The 20,894-nt window shown below is 40.8% G+C and overlaps 1 protein-coding gene across 3 annotated transcripts in view; it reads right to left on the reverse strand.

Annotated features, from left to right (window-relative positions):
- The window catches only part of PHF8 (PHD finger protein 8), a 118,179-nt gene extending 97,512 nt beyond the window's left edge, over positions 1-20,667 (reverse strand). The window contains exons 1-2 of one of the 3 annotated variants that reach the window (XM_019710846.3): positions 19,954-20,667; positions 18,872-19,061 (exon numbers count right to left, since the gene is read on the reverse strand). In XM_019710846.3, coding sequence (XP_019566405.2) covers positions 18,872-18,969 — 98 coding nt within the window. In that variant the 5' untranslated portion in view covers positions 18,970-19,061; positions 19,954-20,667. The remainder of the gene's footprint in view (positions 1-18,871; positions 19,062-19,953) is intronic. The other 2 variants (XM_019710845.3, XM_019710847.3) reach the window with 2 other exon arrangements.
- Between the last annotated feature and the right edge of the window lie 227 nt (positions 20,668-20,894).

The raw sequence follows: 20,894 nt of genomic DNA on the forward strand, positions 1-20,894 counted from the left end.
AGAAAATCCCAGGACCAGATGGCTTCACTAGTGAATTTTGCCAAATATTTAAAGAAGAATTAACACCAGTTCTTCTCTAATTTCTCAAAAAAATAAAAGAGGGCCGGCCCGGTGGCAAGGTGTTTGGAGCTCCGTGCTCCTAACTCTGAAGGCTGCCGGTTCAATTCCCACATGGGCCAAGTGGGCTCTCAACCACAAGGTTGACAGTTCAAATCCTCGAGTCCCCGCAAGGGATGGTGGGCTCCGTGCCCTGCAACTAAGATTGAACACGGCACCTTGAGCTGAGCTGCTGCTGAGCTCCGGGATGGCTCAGTTGGTTGGAGCGCATCCTCTCAACCACAAGGTTGCCAGTTCGACTCCTGCAAGGGATGGTGGGCTGTGCCCCCTGCAACTAAGATTGAACACGGCACCTTGAGCTGAGCTGCTGCTGAGCTCCGGGATGGCTCAGTTGGTTGGAGCGCATCCTCTCAACCACAAGGTTGCCAGTTGGACTCCCGCAAGGGATGGTGGGCTGTGCCCCCTGCAACTAGCAACAGCAACTAGACCTGGAGCTGAGCTGCGCCCTCCACAACTAAGATTGAAAGGACAACAACTTGACTTGGAAAAAAGTCCTGGAAGTGCACGCTGTTCCTCAATAAAGTCCTGTTCCCCTTCCTCAATAAAATAAAAAATAATAAAAATAAAATAATAAAAGAGGAGGGAACACTCACAAACTCATTTTATGAGGCCAGCATTGCCCTGATTAAAAAAAAAAAGCTAGATAAGTACATTACAAGAAAAGAAAACTACAGGCCAATATCCCTGATGAATATAGATGCAAAAGTCCTCAATAAAATACTAGCAAACTGGATTCAGCTGCACATTAAAAGGTACGTTTACCATGATCAACTGGGATTTATCCTTGGAATACAAGGATGATTTGACATAAGCAAATCAATAAAGGTGATACATCACGTTAATAGAATGATAGAAAAATCATCTGATCATCTCAAAAGATGCAGAGAAAGCATTTGACAAAATTCAACATCCATTCATGATCAAAGCTCTCAAAAATGGGGTATAGAAGGAATGCACCTCAACACATTAAAGGCCATACATGACAAACACATACCTAACATTATGCTCAATGGTGGAAGGTTGAAAGCTTTTCCTCTAAGATCAGGAGCAAGACATGGGTTCCCACTCTTACTACTCCTATTCAACTTAGTACTCGATATCCCAGCCAGAGCAATCAGGCAAGAAAAAGAAATAAAGGCCTAAGAATTGGAAAGGAAGAAGTAAAATTGTCTCTATTTGCACTTGACATGATTTTATATAGAGAAAATCCTAAAGATTCCACCAATAAACTGTTAGATTGAATCAATGAATTCAGCAATGTTGCAGGATATGAAATGAACACAGTGATGTCGGTGGCACACAGCATGAGAGGACTCCAGGTCTCTCCCCTTGAAGCTACCAGCTGTAATTCAACACAGGATTCCCTGCTCAACACACAAACACGTCTGAGGGATCTGCTCACAAAGACATCTGAAGGTGGGCATATGGGAGTGATCAGGAGAGACAGGATGGGGGAAGGACAGAGACGAGAGCCACAGAAGCAGCCTGGCACTCACTGGCAGTGGTCCCAGTGAATGTGATAGCAGGGAAGGGTCGGGGTTCAGCCCCCACTGGGCAGATCAGACCAGAGGGGCAGAGGCGACAATTGGGCCTGGATGGCCTGTACACATTGAGGCTGAGCCCAGGGTCAGAGGCAGGGAAGTGGTGCAAAGGGCATCTAGCACAGAAATCACTACCACAGGACAAAGAAAGCCGCAGTCGTGCCAGCACGCCCCCCCCCCCATCCCCTTGTGGACCACCCAGTAGTAAAATCCTCACTTAGCAAATCGCAAAAAGCCAGAAAAAACTTTCCAGCATAAGTGGTCCATTTTCCAGACCAGTGCAGCTGAACCCACTGGAAGGTACAGAGCAGCAGACACAGGAACCCACCTACTCCCACCCACTCCTCCCCCACCATCCCAGCAGTGCTGCTGACAGCTTCTGGCTGCAGGAAGGCTGTGCCGAGAACACATCGGCCAGAAGACCCATCGCTACCACATCCCGTCACAGGGGTGGTACCAGGAGACCAAGGCAACCCTGGTGTAAAGAGGATGGCCACTTCCTCAGGGAATACAGGGCTCGGGACACTGCCCCACAGAGATCTGGAAAGACCCAGTAGTGCAGGTAAAAGAAAACAAAAAACTTTCGCGTCAGCACCACCTACTGGAAAACAAAAGAAAAACTCTACTTATCAACCTGCTAAACAGTTAACAGTCAAATACTGAAAAAAAAAAAAAAAATCATTCCCACAAATGCTCAAAAAGAGAAATGATCCATCAAGAAGAATGAATAACCAGGGAACAAAGGAATTCAGAAAGAAACTGAAAAATCTCCAGAAAATAAACTTAAAGGCATAGAAGACTGTGATTTAAATGACAGAAAATTCAAGATTGCAGGTCTGAAAAAATCGACAAGATACAAGAAAACTCAGAAAAGCAATTCAGCAAGCTCAGAAATAAAATCACTGAATGAAAGAAGTACTTCACCAAAGAGATTGCAACTATAAAAAAGAATGAAACAGAAATTCCAGAGCTGAAGAACTCAAATGAGATGAAGAATTAGTGAGTTTAGGAAACAGAGTAGACCAGATGGAGGAAAGAATTTTGATATTGAAGATGGAACTCCAGAAATGACCCAGGTGGAAGAAGAGAGAGAATCAAGAGTAAAAATTAAATAAATAAATAAATAAATAAATAAATAAATAAATAAAAGAACTCTACAAGAACATTCTGACTCCATTAGAAAGAACAACATAACAATAATGGGTATACTAAAAGGAGAAGGGAACAGAGAGCCCATTTAAATAAAATATCAACGAGAACTTCCCAAACCTATAAAAAGAACTGGATCCTCGAATCCAAGAAGCTAACAGAACATCTAATCTCAATCCAAAAAGGCCTTCAAAAGGCACATTATATTAAAGCTGGGAAAAATTAACGACAAAGAAAGAATTCTGGGGTAGACGGGTGGCTCAGTTGGTTAGAGCACAAGCTCTGGACAAAGGGGCTGCCGGTACGATTCCCACATGGGCCAGCGAGCTGCGCCCTCCACAACTAGATTGCACAACTAGATTGAAGTCAATGAGCTGCTGCTGAGCTACTGGGTCGCCAGATGGCTCAGTTGGTTGGGGCACGTGCTCTTAACCACAAGGTTGCCGGTTCGACTCCCGCAAGAGATGGTGGGCTGCGCCCCCCTGAAATTAAGATTGAACATGGCACCTTGAGCTGAGCTGCCGGATGGCTCAGTTGGTTGGAGCCCGTCCTCTCAACCATAAGGTTGCCGGTTACTGCCCGCAAGGGATGGTGGGCTGTGCCCCCTGCAACTAACAACGGTGACTGGACCTGGAGCTGAGCTGCATCCTCCACAACTAAGATTGAAAGGACAACAACTTGATTTTGAAAAGTCCCGGAAGTACACACTGTTCCTCAATAAAGTCCTGTTCCCCTTCCCCGATAAAATCTTTAAAAAACAAAACAAAACCCAATTTATATGCTGCCTTCAGGAGACATACCTTAGCTGCAAAGACAAACATAGACTCAAAGTGAAGGGGTGGGAAAAGCTACTTCTAGCAAATGGCATTCAGAGAAAAGCAGGTATATCCATACTTTACTGGACAAAATAGATTTCAATAAAATTCAATAAAACAAGAAAACGGAGACAAAGATGGACATTTTATAATGATAAAAGGGACAATACGTCAATAACACATAATATTTATTAATATAACCAACGTGGAAGCACCAAAATATATAAAGCAATAACTAACAGAACTTAAGGGAGAAATTGACAAAAATACAATTTTAGTAAGGGACCTAAAGACGCCATTGACAGCAATGGATAGATCATTCAAACAGAAAATCAATAAGGAATATTGACCTTAAATGACACATTAGACCAAATGGACATAATATTTATAGCTTTTCATCCCAGAACACGAGACTACATTCATATTGAGTACACATGGAACATTCTCAAGGACAGACCATATGTTAAGGCACAAAACTAGCCTCAACAAATTTAAAATTGAAATCATACCAAGCATATGCTCCTACCACAATGCTTTGAAATTGGAAATCAACTGCAAAAAGAAAGCTGAAAAACCACAAATGTGTGGCGATTAAACAACATGCTAAACAATGACTGGGTCAAAGAATAAATAAAAGATCAAAAGATACATACAGACAAATGACAATGACAATACGACATATCAAAATTTTGGAGATGCAGCAAAAGTGGTAATAAAGAGGGAAGTTATAGCATTACAGACCTACCTTCAGAAACAAGGAAAATCCCAACATACAACCTAACATTTCACCTTAAAGAAATAGAAGAAAAAGAACAAATGAATCCTAAAGTCAGATGGAAGGAAATAATAAAAATTAGAGCAGAATTAAATGAAATACAGAACAAAGAGAGAATAGAAAAAATTAATGCAACAAAGAGCTGGTTCTTTGAAAAGATTAATAAAATTGACAAATGTCTGGGTAGGCTCAATAAGAAAAAAAACGAAAAGACTCAAAACCAGAAATGCAAGATAAGAAGTTATAATGACCACCACAGAAATACAAATGACTATACAAGAATGTTATGAAAGGCTATATGCCACCAAATTTGATAACCCAGAAGAAATGGACAAGTTCTTAGACATATATAATCTTATTAGATTGAATCATGAAGAATTGGAAAATATGAATAGGCTGATCAACAGTAAGGAAATTGAAACAGTCATCAAAAACCTCCAAAAAGTATAAGTCCAGGACCAGATGGCTTCACTAAGTGAATTCTACCAAACATTCAAAGAGGATCTAACACCTGTCCTCCTCAGACTCTTCCAAAAAATTAAAGAAGAAATATACTTCCTAACTCATTTTTAGAGGCTAATTACCCTCATACCAAAACCTGGTAAGAACAACACACACACACACAAGCACACAATTACAGACCAATATCTCTGATGAATATAGAAGCAAAAATCCTAAACAAAATACTAGCATATCGAATACAACAATACATTAAAGAGATAATATTAACACATCATGATCAAATGGGGTTAATTCCAGGAGTGCAAGAATGGTTCAAAATATGCAAATGGTTCAATGTGGTACACCACATTAACAAAATAAAGGATAAAAACCATATGATCATATTAATAGATGCAGAAAAAGCATCTGACGAGATACAACATCTATTTGTGATTAAAACATTCAATAAAATGCGTACAGGACGAAAGTACCTCACCACAATATAGGTCATGTATGACAAACCATCAGCTAATATAATACTCAGTGGTGAAAAACTGAAAGCTTTTCCTCTAAGATCAGGAACAAGACAAGGATGCCCACTCTTACCACTGTTATTCAACATAGTACTGAAAGTTTTAGCCAAATTAGGAAACAGAAAGAAATAAAAGGCATCTAAATCAGGAATGAAGAAATAAAATTGTTATTTTGCAGATGACATAATTGTACATACAGAAAAGCATAAAGACTCTGCCAAAAAACTATTAGAAACAATAAACAAATATAGTAAAATTACAGGATACACAATCAATGTACAAAACTCTATTGTGTTCCTATATACTAACAAGGAAACATCAGAAAAATGAAAAAAAATTCCATTTGCAACTGCAACAGAAAGAATAAAATACCTAGGAATAAACTTAACAAAAATGTGAAAGACCTATACAATGAAAACTACAAGACACTGTTGAAAGAAACTGAAGAAGGCACAAAGAAATTGAAAGATATTCCGTGTTTATATATTGGAAGAATCACTATAGTTAAAATGGCTATGTTACCTAAAGCAATAGACAGATTTAATGTAATCCCCATCGAAATACCAATGGCATTTTTCAAAGAAACAAAACAAAAAAAATCATTGAATTTGTATGGAACCACAAAAGACCCTGAATACCCAAAGCAATCCTGAGAAAAAAGAACAAAGCCAGAGGTACCAGACTCTCGGACTTCAAATTATACTACAAAGTTACAATAATCCAAACAATATGGTATTGGCAGAAACATAGATACACTGACCAGTGAAACAGATGAGACCCGAGAAATAAACCCAAATGAATATGGGGAGCTAATTTTTGACAAAGAAGCCAAAAACATAGAATGGGGAAAAAGAAAGCCTCTTCAATAAATGGTGCTGGGAAAATTGGAAAGCCACATGCAAAAAGAATGAAACCAGACTGCTATCGCCATATACAAAAATATAACCCAAAATGGATCAAAGACCCAAATATAAGACCTGAAACAATAAATTGGATAGAAGAAAGCACAGGTACTAAACTTATGGACCTTGGGTTCAGAGATGATTTTATGAATTTGACCCCAAAGGCAAAAGAAGTAAAAACTAAAATAAATGAATGGGACTATATAAAACTCAAAAGCTCCTGCACAGCAAAAGAAACCATCAACAAAACAAAGAGGCAACCAACCGAATCGGAAAAGACATCTGCAAACAACGCCTCTGATAAAGGGCTAATATCCAAAATATATAAAGAACTCGTACAACTCAACAACCAAAAGACAAATAATCCAATTTAAAAATGGGCAGAGGACCTAACAGATACTTTTCCCAAGAAGACATACTAACGGCCAACAGATATATAAAAAGACTCTCAATTTCACTAGCTATAAGGGAAATAAATACAAATCAAACCCACAATGAGACACCACCTGTTAGAATGGCTATTATCAACAAGACAAGAAATAATATATGTTAGAGAGGATGTGGAGAAAAAGGAACACTCTCAACACTGCTAGTGGGAATGTAAATTAGGACAGCCACTATGGAAAACACTATGGAGGTTCCTCAAGAATAGAGGTATCACATGACCCAGCAATCCCTCTTCTGGGTACTTACCTGAAAATTTTGAAAACATTTTTTTCTAAAAGATATATGTACCCCTATGTTCATTGCAGCATTATACACAGTAATCAAGACATGGAAACAACCTAATTGTCCTTTGATGTATGATTAGATAAAGAAGATGTGGTAGGTACAGAGGGTGCCAAAAAAATGTATATTCATTTTAAGAAAAGAAAAAAACTATTAAAATTGTAATACTCAATATATGCTGATAACAAAAGATGAATACAAGTCACGTTTGACTTCTGCAATTACAAGACGTGCTCAAAGTGGTTACCATCAGCGTCCAGACACTTCTGATTATGGCGAACTACTGCTTAAATAAGTCTTTAATCCATTTCAAGTTAATTTTGGATATAAGTTAGGGGTATAGTTTCATTCTTTGACATGTGAATATTCAATTTCCCAACATTGTATTATGGTATTGGAAACGTTGACCAAAGTGCCCATTTGTATACATTTTTTTGGCACCCCCAGTATATACAATGGAATACTACTCAGCTATAAGAAAAGATGAAACACTGCCATTTGTGACAATGTGGATGGACCTTGAGATTATCATGCTAAGCAAAATAAGTTAGATGGAAAAGGACAAGAACCATGATTTCACTCATATGTGGGATATAAAACAAAAAGCAACCAATGAACATACAAAACAAACTGATAGACACAGACAACGGTATGGTGTTTACAGGAGGGGAATGGGGATAGAGGGCCGTTGAAGAGGATACAGGGGGTCAAATGTATGGTGACGCAAGGGGACTACACTTTGGGTGGTGAGCACATGATACAATATACAGATTATTACAGAATTGTACATTTGAAACTTATGTAATGTTATTAACCAATGCCACACCGGAAAATTTAATTTAAAAATTAACATACAAAACTCAGTAGCATGTCTACACACTAACAACAAATTATCTGAAAAAGTAAAGAAAGGAATTCCAAAAACTATGAAATAGTTAGGAAGGAATTTAACCAAGGAGATAAAAGATCTGTACACTGAAAATTACAAGACATCAATGAAAGAAATTTAAGAAGACACAAAGAAATGGGAAGATATCTCATGTTCATGCATTGGAAGAAATAATATTGTTAAACAAAATGTCCATACTACCCAAAGCCATCTACAGATGCAATTTAATCCTTATCAAAATTCCATTTGCAATTTTCAGAGAAATAGAAAAAAAATCTTACAATTTTTTTTTTCAGTTACAGTTGACATTCAATATTATTTTATATTAGCTTCAGGTGTACAGCATTGTAGACATTTATGTTATTTATGCAGTGATCCCCCCGTTTAGTCTAGTACCCACCTGGCACCATACAATAGCCAAAGCAATCCTGAGGAAGAAGAACAAAGCGTGAAGCATCACACTTCATGATTTCAAACTACATTAAAGGCTATTGTACTCAAAACAGTATGGTACTGACATAAAAACAGACACATAAACCAATGGAACTGTAAGCCCAAAAATAAACCCATGCACACATGGTAAACTAATATTTGACAAAGCAGCCAAGAATACTCAATGGAAAAAAGACAATCTTTTCAATAAACGATGTTGGGAAATTGAATATTCACATGTAAAAGAATGAAACTAGACCCCTAACTTATACCAAAAATTAACTCGAAATGGATTAAAGACTTAAATGTAAGACCTGAAACCATGAAACTCCTAGAAGTAAACAGGAAAAAATTCCTTGACATGGGTCTTGGCAATGAATTTTTTTAATATGACACCTTAAAGCACAAGTAACAAAATAAAAAATAAATAAATAAAAAATTTAGTTTGAGGACCGGCCCAGTGGCTCAGGCGGTTCGAGCTCCATGCTCCTAACTCCGAAGGCTGCCGGTTCGATTCCCACATGGGCCAGTGAGCTCTCAACCACAAGGTTGCCAGTTCAATTCCTCAACTCCAAGGGATGGTGGGCAGCGCCCCCTGCTACTAAAGATTGAACATGGCACCTTGAGCTGAGCTGCCACTGAGCTACCGGATGGCTCAGTTGGTAAGAGCGCGAGTTCTCAATTCCCGCATGGGAGGGTGGGCTGTGTCCCTGCAATTTAACATTGAAAACGGCGACTGGACTTCGAGCTGAGCTGCGTCCTCCACAACTAGATTGAAGGACTACAACTGGGAGCTAATGGGCCCTGGAGAAACACACTGTTCCCCAATATTCCCCTATAAAATAAAATAAAAAAACTTAAAAAAATTGGCAGAGGAACTGAGCAGACATTTTTACAAAGACATACAAATGGTCAACAGGTACATGAAAAAGTGCTCAACATCACTAATCATCAGGGAAATGCAAATCAAAACCAAAGTAAGATATCATTTCAATCCTGTTAGAATGGCTGTCATCAAAAAGACAAGAGATAACACGGGCTGGTGAGGACATGGAGAAAAGAGAACCCTCCTGCACTGTTGGTGGGATTGTAAATTGGTACAGCCACTATGGAAAACAGTTCCTCCAAACATTAAAAACTACCATAGATCCAGCAATTCCACTTCTGGGTGTATATCTGAAGTAAACAAAATCACTATGTCAAAGAGATATCTGTCCATGTTCACTGCAGCATTAGCTACAAAAAACCAAGTCATGGAAACAACCTAACTGTCCATCAAAAGATAAATGGATAAAGAAAATTTCACACACACACACAAACACCACCATGAAATACTATTCACCCATAAACTAAAGAAGGAAATCCTTCCATTAGCGACAACATGGACGGACCTTGAGGGCATTATGCTGAGTGAAATAAGTCAGACAGAGAAAAACAAATAGTATATGATCTCACTTACATGTAGAATCTTAAAAAAAAACCCTCAAACTCACAGCGAAAGTGATCAGATTTGTAGTTACCAGAGGTGGGTGGGGGTAATTGGATGAAAGTGATCAAAGGTAGAAATTTCCTGTTGTAAGACAAATAAGTAATTGTGTCACGTGGGGCGGCCTGTGGGGTCTCAGCTCCAGCTCCCCACATAAGAACGCAGGACATGGTGAGGCCAAAAAGGAACACCCACGGAGCCATAGATGGGGGAATCACACCACTATAGTCTCACTGGCGGCTGGGTTGGAGACACAGAAAGCAGGAGCCACACTGTTCGCAACCCTCACTGCGCCGCTTGCAGGCTCAGCCACCATCTTCTTGCTAGCCTCCATTTTCTTGCTAGCGTAGCCACAGCAGTTATATTAGTGGCCAATGGCTCACTGGTTACAGCTGACGGCCAACTAGCCACAGCTGATGGCCATCCAATCACAGTTGATGGCCATTTACTATCTGAGCCAGCACCTTCCCATGTGAGGCCGAGAGCCTGGAATACTGCACTCCTGACTCTGTCCCCACAACACGTAATGTACAATATGATGACTATAGTTAGTTAACACTGTTCTACGATATATTTGAAAGTTGCTAAGAGAGTAAATCCTAAAAGTTCTCATCACAAAAACAAAAAGGTTTTATCTATTTTTTCATATCTATATGAAGTGATAGATGTTAAATTAACTAAACGTATTGTGGTAATCATTTCATAATATATGTAAGTTGAGTCACTATACTATACAGCTTGAACTTATATAGTGTTGTATGTTAATTATATCTCAATAAAAAGAAAAAAGAATATAGATTGAAAAAAATAAATAGAGCTTCAACAACCTATAAGACTAAAACAAAAGACAACCCCAAAGAAATCCACACTGAGAAATAGAATAATCAAACTCCTGAACACAAAAGACAATGGAAAACTGTTGAAAGCAGTGAGCGAGAAATGACAAATTACATAAAGGAGAACACCAATTCGAATGACAGAGGATCTCTGATCAGAAACCACAGGCTGGCCAGATGGTTCAGCTGGTAGGAGAGTGAGCTCTTAACAGCAAGGCTGCTGGTTCGATTCCCGCATGGGATGGTGGGGTGCACCCCCTGCAAATAAGATTGAAAACAGCGACTGGACTTGGAGCTGAGCTGCGCCCTCCACAACTAGATTGAAAGACAACGACCTGGAGCTGATGGGCCCCAGAGAAACACACTGTTCCCCAATAAAAAAAAATTAAAAAAAAAAAAGAAACCACAGAGGCCAAAACGAAGTAGCACAATAGTTTTTAGTGCTGAAAGAAAAGAACTAACTTAGAATTCGATATCAACAAAAAGATCCTTCAGGAAATCAAGACATTCTCGTATGAAGGAAAACTAAGAGTATGTGTTTCCAACAGACCTATCCCAGAAGAGTGGCTAAAGGAAGCTCTCTGAACAGAAAGGAAGTGATAAAAACTAAGATAAAAGAGAGAACAAAGGAAAGATTAAAATTATGGATAAACACAGTATACTTTCCTTCTCCTCTTTAGTTTTCTAAATCCTGCTTGACAGTTGAAGCAAAAATGTTAACACTGTCTCATGTGGTTTTCAATGTATGGAGAGGATATATTTAATTATATTATAAACAGGGGAACATAAAGGAATTTAAAGTGAAGTAAGTACTCTTCACTCAAACTGGTAAAATGTCAATATAGTTGATTGTGCTAAGTTGTGTATGTACAGGCATACCGTATGCATTTTATTGCACTTTGCTTTATTGCCCTTCACAGATGTTGCATTTTTTACAAATTGAAGGCAAGACCCTCCACCAGTAAAAACAGTATGACTCACTTTATTGTACTTGCCTTATTGAGGTGGTCTAGAACTGAATCTGCAACATCTCCAAAATACGTCTGTATTATGTTAATAACCTTGATCAAGTAAAAAATTAAGCTTTTTGTACCAAAAAGGCTATACAAAGAGATACACTCAAAAACACTATACAGTAGTCCTCCCTTACCTGCCAGGATACACTCCAAAATCCCCAGTGGTTGCCTAAAACCACGAGTACTATCAAACACTAATCAACTTGAACTCTTCCAGAAATGTGGCAGCAGCTTCTTCATTGGCAGATGCAGCCTCTCCAGTAATTTTTATATTTTTCAGTCCAAGCCTATTCTTGAATCTGTGTAACCATCCCTTACTTGCAGTAAATGGCTTGGCGCCACTTGTTTCAGGGGAATCCCTTGCTGAAGTCATTTTTATCATTCAACGTTTTCTGGCATAACACGTTGCAGTCAACTGGAACACGTTTTCTGTTCATGTCTTCCACCCACAAATTTAATACCATTTCCATCTTAACTAAGCACTTATCACACACTGCGACCATAACTTTTGCAGTTTGAAGTGTGACAGCAAAACTCGCACACATTTCTTTTCCCTTCTTCACAATTTCACGGATAGAAGATTTATTCTTACCATAGATCTTAGCAACCTCAGCATATGATTTTTTTTTCTTTCCTTATTGAGAATTCTAAACTTCTCACTTAAAGGGAGCACTTTACAGCTTCTCTTTGGCATATTCGAATTGCCAGCATCACTATTCTTGTTCTTTGGGGCCATTATTAAGTAAAATCAGGGTTACTTGAACACAAACTGCAATACCCTGAGAGCCGATCTGATAATCGAGACGGCTACTACTAAATGGCAGGTAGCATGTGCGGCATGGATACGAGGGACAAAGGGATGATTCAGATCCCGGGAGGGATGGAGGGGGATGGTGTGAGACTTCATCATGCTAGTCAGAACGATGCAATTTAAAATTTATGAACTGTTTCTTTCTGGAATCTTCCATTTAATATTTTCAGACCATTGGTAACTGAAACCGCGGAAAACGAAGCCGCAGATAAGGAGGGACTACTGTAGATACATCAAAATGGAATTCTAGAAAAGGTATAAGCAACCCACAGGAAGGCAAGAGAAAGAAAATAGAGAAAGAACAGAAGGAATAAACAGAAAACAAAAAAGAAAATGACAGACTTAAGCCCTAACATATCAATAATTGTATGTTGTATATATGGTCTAAATATACCAATTAAAAGAGATTGGCAGAGTGGATAAAAATAATACTGAACTATATGCTGTCTACAAGAAATTCACTTCATATATAATGATGTAAACTCAAAGTAAAGGAGTAGAAAAGGATGTGCCATGCAACCTTAAAAAGAAAAAGAAAAAGAAAAAGCAGGAGTGGCTATAGTAATGGCTATTTTAATTTTACATAAAAAAAGACTTCCATGCAAAGAAAATTACCAAAGACAGAGGGCATTACATAATAATAAAAGGATCAATCCACTAAGACATAGCAATCCTAAATGCATACTCGTATGCATCAAACAACAGATGCAAAATGTAAAGCAACAAATGATAGAATTGAAGGGGAAAATAGGCAAATCAACAATTACAGCCGGATACTTCAACACCTCCTTCTCAACAAGTCACTAACAACTAGATAGAAAATCAGCAAGGACAGAGAAGAATCAGCAACACTATCAACCAACAGGAGTAAATCGACATTTATAGAAAAATCCACCCAACAGCAGGATATACATTCTTTTTTGAGTGACTATGGAACATTTACCAAGACAGACCATATTCTGGGCCATAATACAAACCTTAACAAATATAAAGGAACTGAAAACATACAGTGTATATTCTCTGACCAGTATGGAACCAAACCATAAACCAATAACAAAATAGTAACAGGAAAACCTACAAACACTTGGAAATTAAACAACACATTTCTATATAATTCATAGGTTAAACATGAAGCTTCTAAGGAAATTAAAACTTACATTGAAGTATGTGAAAAGAAAAACACATCAAAAGTTGTGAGACACAGCTAAATCAGTACTAAGAGGGGAGCTAATAGCAGCACTAAACGATTATATTAGAAAACAGGAATAGCCTCAAATCAATAACCTAAGCTTCCACCTTCAGAAATTAGGTAAAGAGGAGCAAAATAAACTCAAAGCAAGCAGAATGAAGGAAATAAAGTGCAGAAATCAATGAAATTGAAACAGAAAGATGATAGGAAAAAATTAATGAGACAAAACACTTGTTCTTTGAAAAGATCAATAAAAATGACAAATCTCTAGCAAGCCTGACAAAGAAAAAAAGAAAGAAGACACCCAGCCTGCAGATATTGAAAGCATAATAATAAGGGAATACTTAAACAATTCTATACATTTAAATTTGACAAGTTAGATGAAATGAATAAATTCCTTGGAAAGTACAAACTACCACAACATACTTAATAAAATAAATAATTTGAACAGTCCATAACTAGTAAATAAATTGAATTCCTAATTTTAAAACTCCTACAAAAGATTAAATAGTTTGGTGAAATGTTTAGCATACTGCTCAGCGCCTTAGCTGGTGCTCAATGCACAAGGGCCATTATCATTGTATTTAAATCCTCACAACCACTCTAGGGAAAACTGAGGTTTCACAGAAATTAAATACTTCGTTTGCTAAAATGTTAACAAAGTCAGAATTGAACCTAGATGTGTAGCCAGTACCATTTCCTTCAGTGTTTACAGTCCATTCCACAGCTACCCCCTTGGGCCACAGCTACTCCCTTGGGGATGTGCCAACCAATACTTCCTTTATAGACAGGAGAACTGTACAGGGGTTAGGTTTTGCCAGACATCAATAAATGCTTGTCAACGAACTTTCAACTCCAGTGTAGAACAATGATTCTCAAAAGTTAGAGTGCATCAGAATCTTGTTAAAATAGACTGCTGTGTCCCAGCCCAAGAGTTTGCATTTTTAACATATTCCCAGTTAATGAAGTATACGTTGAGAACTCTGTACAGTAATTGATATGTTAGCCCGCTAATTCCCCAACATCAGAAGCTGTCACACTCCACTGACAGGGAAGGAGTGGAGACAGAATAATGCTTTAAATCAGTGGTTCTGAAGGTGGTCCCCTCTCACCCACTGTATCAGAAACCCTGCAGGTGGAGTCTATCTATCTTGTCTTTTAATAGGTTTTTCCAAGTGATACTGAAGCACGCTAAAGTTTGAGAACACTGCGCTACAAATCAAAGTATTTTGCAAATCCCAGCCCTTTACAGTAGAAGGAATGGAGCTATACCATATTTTTCCCACTTTTGGGAACCTAGGCTCTGGAGCCAGATAATTCTAAATTCAAATCTAGACTCAGAAAGAAGTTTAACTTAATCTCCATGAATTCCAGATTCTCACCAGCAAAGTACCTTTCTTTGCTATAACCTTTCCAGGAAGTAACCTGTAAATATTAATCCCTAACTGGACTTTAAGAAACCTTGCCTATGGAAGTCATCAGAGATGTGAATAGATTTATATCACCTATTTGTGTGGGCTTAACTATTGTGAGCACCCATGGCAAGCCCACGACATGTAGTCATTTTCAACCGGGCTGAAGCACAAACTTAAAAGGAGCACTGTGTGTGTGTGTGTGTGTGTGTGTGTGACAGAGACAGACAGAGACAGAGACAGACAGAGAGACAGAGACAGAGAGAGAGACAGAGAGAGACAGAGACAGAGAGAGAACACAATGTACTGAGTAAGCAAGAGCAGCCACCCACCCAGCCGGCCTCCTTGTTCCCTGGCAGCCCATGCAGAGAAGCATGAGAAGAGATAAAACTTTGCCTCTTTCATAGAAGAAACAAATTAAGGCAGTTAACTTGTGTCATAGTGTGCATAGCAACACAAGACTCACCACAGAAATGTGATTAAGGAAGGGACTGGCCCATAAACCCATTTCCATATTTGTAACTTTGGAATTCTTAAACGCCTCAGTGGTGTTCATTCTAAATGTCAAGTCTCTACCGTGCAAAGATGTTCACCACAATGTTCTTTTTATTGTAATCAGCACCCATGTCAAAATGCAAAACATTTCCAGAACCCCTAGTTTCCCTCACATCACAATATTACTTATAATATAAAAAAAGTACAAATGGGCTGGCCCAGTGGCTCAGGAGCTCCAAACGCCGAGGTCGCCAGTTCGATTCCCACATGGGCCAGTGAGCTGCACCCTCTACAGCTAAGACTGTAAACAACGGCTCTCCCTGGAGCTGGGCTGTGGTGAGCAGCCTGAGGTTGGCGCCGGCTCCTGTGTACTGCCAGGAGCGGCTGGTGACAACGTGAGGGGCCGGCAGCCAGTGTGAGTGGTCGGCAGCCAGAGTGAGCGGCCGTGGACTGCTGTGCGCTGCCATGGGCTACTGTGCTGCCTGGGGCTACCGTGTGCTACCATGGGAGGCCGGCGGCCGGCGAGTGCTGCGGTGAGCGGCAACCGACTGCCTCACCCAGGGGAGCGCAAGGATCATACCAGCATGGGCCCGGGAGCTGTGTCCTACACAACTGGACTGAGAAACAACAGCTTGAATGGAGTGGGAGTGGGGGAGGCAGAAGAAGAGGGGAAAAAAAAGTAGAACTAATGTAAGCAGCCAACCACAGAGGAAATGACCGAATAACTGAGGACACATACATAGGATGGGATATCAGAAATCAGGTTTAGATGAATATGTAACAACCTGGTAAAATACATTATAGTGTCAAGTAGGAATGAAAGTCAGGTTATAAAATGGTATGTATAATACAATCCCATGTTGTAAAAATATGTTTATATTCTAAGTCAAACAATGGGAGTTAATCTGCTGGATAGAGTAGACACATAGGTGATTTTTATTTCCTTCCTTATTTTTTTCCCATATTTTCTACAATGAGCATGTCTCACCTATATAATCAGGAAAAATTTAAAACATTATTTTAAAAAGAAATATCTACCTTTCAGGGTTGGGTGTAGATTGAGAAAATTTATGCAAAGTCCTATCATGGGGCCTGGCACATATCGTGTTTCCCCGAAAATAAGACATAGCTGGACCATCAGCTCTAATGTCTTTTGGAGCAAAAATTAATATAAGACCTGGTCTGATATTATATATTATATTATATTATATTATATTATATTATATTATATTATATTATATTATAGACTCAGTCTTATATTAAAATAAGACTGGGTCTTATATTAATTTTTGCTCCAAAAGACATTAGAGCTGATGGTCCAGCTATGTCTTATTTTCGGGGAAACACGGTAGTAAGTAAGCACTGAGGAGCTATTCGTTCCTGTTTCCTGTTCCTGGACTGTGGAGTTAGGGTTTCTATACTGTGGGTAGGAGTTCACTTTCCAGGTTTGAACCTACATACTACCCACACAATCCAAAGTAAGGGCCACAGGAATAGCTTTTTACAAAAAGACTCATTCACTTATTCATTCTAAAATGTAAGGGGGGGTGCGGGAAGGGCGAATTGGGTAAAAATCAAATACGTGGTAACGGAAGGAAACTAGACTTTTGATGATGAGCGCACAATGGAGCATACAGATATTGAATTATAATGCTGTATAGATGAAATTTATGTAACGTTATTAACCAATGTTACTTCAATCAATTTAATTTTAAAGTGTACTCTAGGTTCTGGGGATACCAAAAATGAAAAGATGACATCTCTGTCTTCAGGTAGCCCTCTGGCTAATAAGTGACACAGGTGTATTTTGAACTATGATATGATGAAATAAGAACTTTCAATAAGGATATACACAAAGTGCAATGGGAAGCCAAACGAAGGCCTTTTACAGCAGAGGTATGCTGTGAGTTGTAAAAGGAAGGCGATTAGTGGAAATAGCATGTGCAAAGACAAAGAGCCACAAAGGAGGATAAAATTTTCCCAGAACTATAAGAGTTCAGTCTTGCTGGGACATAAAGAACAAGGGAAGAGGAATGGTGGGAAATGAGACAAGTAGATCACAAAAGATCTTGTCTGTCACACAAAGACCACTGAATTTTATTCATAAGGGAACCACCAAAATAATCTTAGGCAGAGGACTGACTAGCAAAGATACCGGGAATCCTGAAAAACATCTGAATCCCCACTTATTTCCAGGGGAAAGGAAAAGGCCCCATCCTCTAGGTCTGTCCCCCCTGAAATAACATGAAGCAGTAAACAGAATTCTGCACCTGGTACACAGTGAATACTCAATAACAATCAGTTGAATATGAATTTGGATGTTCTGCATGAGGCAGTCTCTGCTAAGAGCAGAATTTTAGCAGCACCAGCACCTTTAGTTTGGTCCTGGGTGTGATAACAGGAACAGTTCCTTTGGAAGGGAGCAGTGACAACTGAAAATTCTAGAATCTAACAACATACAACAGGAGGAGGGTGCCATATACTGTTTCGTTGTACTCCAGTGTACAAATCCCTCTCATGTTTTTCTTTCCATAGCTGGGATTTAAGTCCCAATAATGGGATAATATTACAGTTTTAGTCCATACACTAACCTCTCTGGAATCCTGGATGACAGGTGCTTATGTGCACACATGGTAAACCGGAGGGAATTCATTAATGATTTTATTCCTGTTGTTTTACCCAATATCTCGTCTGCTTAATTCAAGTTAGTTAGATGGTTCTGCAGATAAACACTATAGAAATAAAATACTACTGCATTTCTGCCTCCATTTACTGAATGCATGCAAAATGCTTTCAGTAATCAGGAAGGCTGTGTTAGATATATTTTATTGGTGAAGACAATGAGGCTCAGAGAGGCAGCAACTTGCCCAAGGTCACTCTGATAGTAAGCTGCAAAACAACAACTCAAATCCATTTTTGCTATAGTTTAACTATCTCAAAATTATAACAAAGTATTCTCCAAAGCCAGGGTCTGAGACAAAACAAAATTGCTAGAATACAAAAATGATACTTTGTGGCTGGAAAGAAGACACTTTCTAAATTAAAAAAAAAAATCAAAAGAAGGGTGAAAAAGAAAAAATACATATGGGAAATGAGAAAAATACGGAGAAACCAGAAGCCAGTGTCAGCTAGGCCCTAGTCTGCAAGAAGGGATGGAGGAACCTGGGTCGGGGAGGTGGGCTGGAGTTCATTCTCAGGGAGCAAGGCGGGGAAAGTTTCTGTGGGAACCTAAAACAAAGCTGAGAAAGAAGCAAGTGAGCACCTGGCAAGGGCACCCTGTGCCACCTGGCCTGCCTTCCTTACCTGCCGTGAAACCAGTCCTGGCACATGTCACACTCGATCATGAAGCGGGTCACATCGTAAGGCAGCCGGCAGAGGCAATACACCGGCACCGAGGCCATCTTCGCCTGGCCTTGAAGCGCTCTGCCGCGGATCAGTCTCAGAGCGTTAAGAGGAGTGGGAGGCGGCAGCACGCGTCCTTTCTGGATGAAAGCTGGGCACAAACAACACTTTTTATAGTGAATCAGATCCCCCAGGGTACCAACCCACAGTTCACAAATGGGGAGTTACCACGGCCGTGATGCAACACAGCTGGTGCGACTGTAGGGGGCAATCGGAGAAAGTCCACCCGCCTCCAGAATTGCTTTAACAAATAAAGAACGAAGCTCTGCCGTCGAGGCTTTCCCCCCACCCCACCTTCCTTGGCCCCCAGAGTCAGTGAGAACTTCTTTCCAGGCTTCAGGGAAATATCTGACGCCTTTAAGGAAGCTTTTTAAATCCCTCATTGCACCCTCTCTTTGCTAGAAACCTTGCTTCTCGGGGCGCTCTCTATTATGACACCAGCCCTAGCCTCAAGAATGAGACTGGGGGAGCTCAGCAAAAGCCCCTTTCTCTCCCCCCAAATAGAAGCAACTGGAGAGAGACGAGGGATCCCTAAATGTGGGCTCGGATTACTCGCAAATTACCTCGGTGCCTTCATGAACAAGGCAGAGGCGCCCAACTCAAATCACAGTTCTAGCGTCGTGTTCTCTCAACTCTCCCAATCATTCTACCCCAGAGCAGGCGGGAGCCTCATCATCCCCAACAACTGAAATAAATCTCAACTGCAAAACTCATCAGCTCGTCCTCTACTTGAAACATGACCGGGTTCTCATCGCATCCCTGAAACTAAAAAGGATCGCTACAAAACCCCTAAACTGACTACAATTTCCTTACACTCCTGCAACTGAGGAAGGATTTGTTTTCTTCCCTCCGCTCGGAAACGGGCAGGCATCTCCTCCCTACCCCCTCAAACTGACGAGGGCTCCCCTGTCCCCCCAAACTGAACGGGATCTCCTCGTACAGCTCGAAACTGACAGGAATAGTCTCGCAGCCCCGAAACTTACGAGAATCTCTTCACGCTTCCCAAACTGACAGGAACCTCCTCACGCCCCCAAACCGACAAGAATGTCTTCGGTCCTCGGCCCTAGGGGGATCTCCGCATCCGCAAAGCTGCAGGGATTCCTCCCGCCCGCGGAGCTCAGTCCGACCGACGCGCCAGCGGCCGGGCTCGCTGTGGAGCGGCTCGGCGCCTCCCCCAGCGGAGGTTCGGACGGCAGTTCTGGCCCCACCGGCGGCGCGCGCCGAATTCTGGGATCGTCACGGCAACGCCACGACCCTAGCTTGCCGGCCCTCCGACCACCCGCTGGGTCGTGCGGCCCTAGCCGCCAGGCTCTGCTTCCGGGCAGCTTTCTTTACAGCTCTGCCCCGGGCCGGCCGTTAGGGCCTACTGGAGACCGCGGCTCTGGCCTAGTCCGGCGGTTGTCCGGAGACTGGGCGAGCGTCGTTGTCGCTGAGCCGGCAAGAGCTAGCCGCGAGCAAACCAACGAGGACGGAGACGAACCGGCGGCCAGATCGAAGAAAAACAGCCCGGAAAGTCGCCGGGAGAAGCCCGGTAGCGGTGGTAGGCAATTCGGAGTAGTCAATAAAGTTTATTCAAAACAACGAGGAAGTTGAGGCGGAGAGGGGAGGAGAAATATGGAGTAAACAGCTACCATATTGAGAGTGGCGGAGCTGCATCGAGGAGGCTACCCGACCGCCATCTTATGAGGGCTAGCCCAGTCAAGGCCCCGCGGCAGAGGCGGGGAAGGGAGGGTCTGCCGGCTCCCGCGAGACGTCATAGGGCGGGGCAACGCCTTGAGACAGCGGGGCGGGACTAGGCTACCTTTGGACCGGCTCGTCTACTCTAGGTGCCCAATGGACGATGAGTACCTTGATCCCAGAGGAAGGGGAGCCGCCATCTTAGACGAGGCGGTCACTTGGCTCCATTTTGAGTGGGGCCAGAACC

This window comes from Rhinolophus sinicus, chromosome 18, assembly GCF_057876585.1.
Source record: "Rhinolophus sinicus isolate RSI-liver-muscle chromosome 18, RSI-T2T, whole genome shotgun sequence".
NCBI lineage: Eukaryota > Metazoa > Chordata > Mammalia > Chiroptera > Rhinolophidae > Rhinolophus > Rhinolophus sinicus.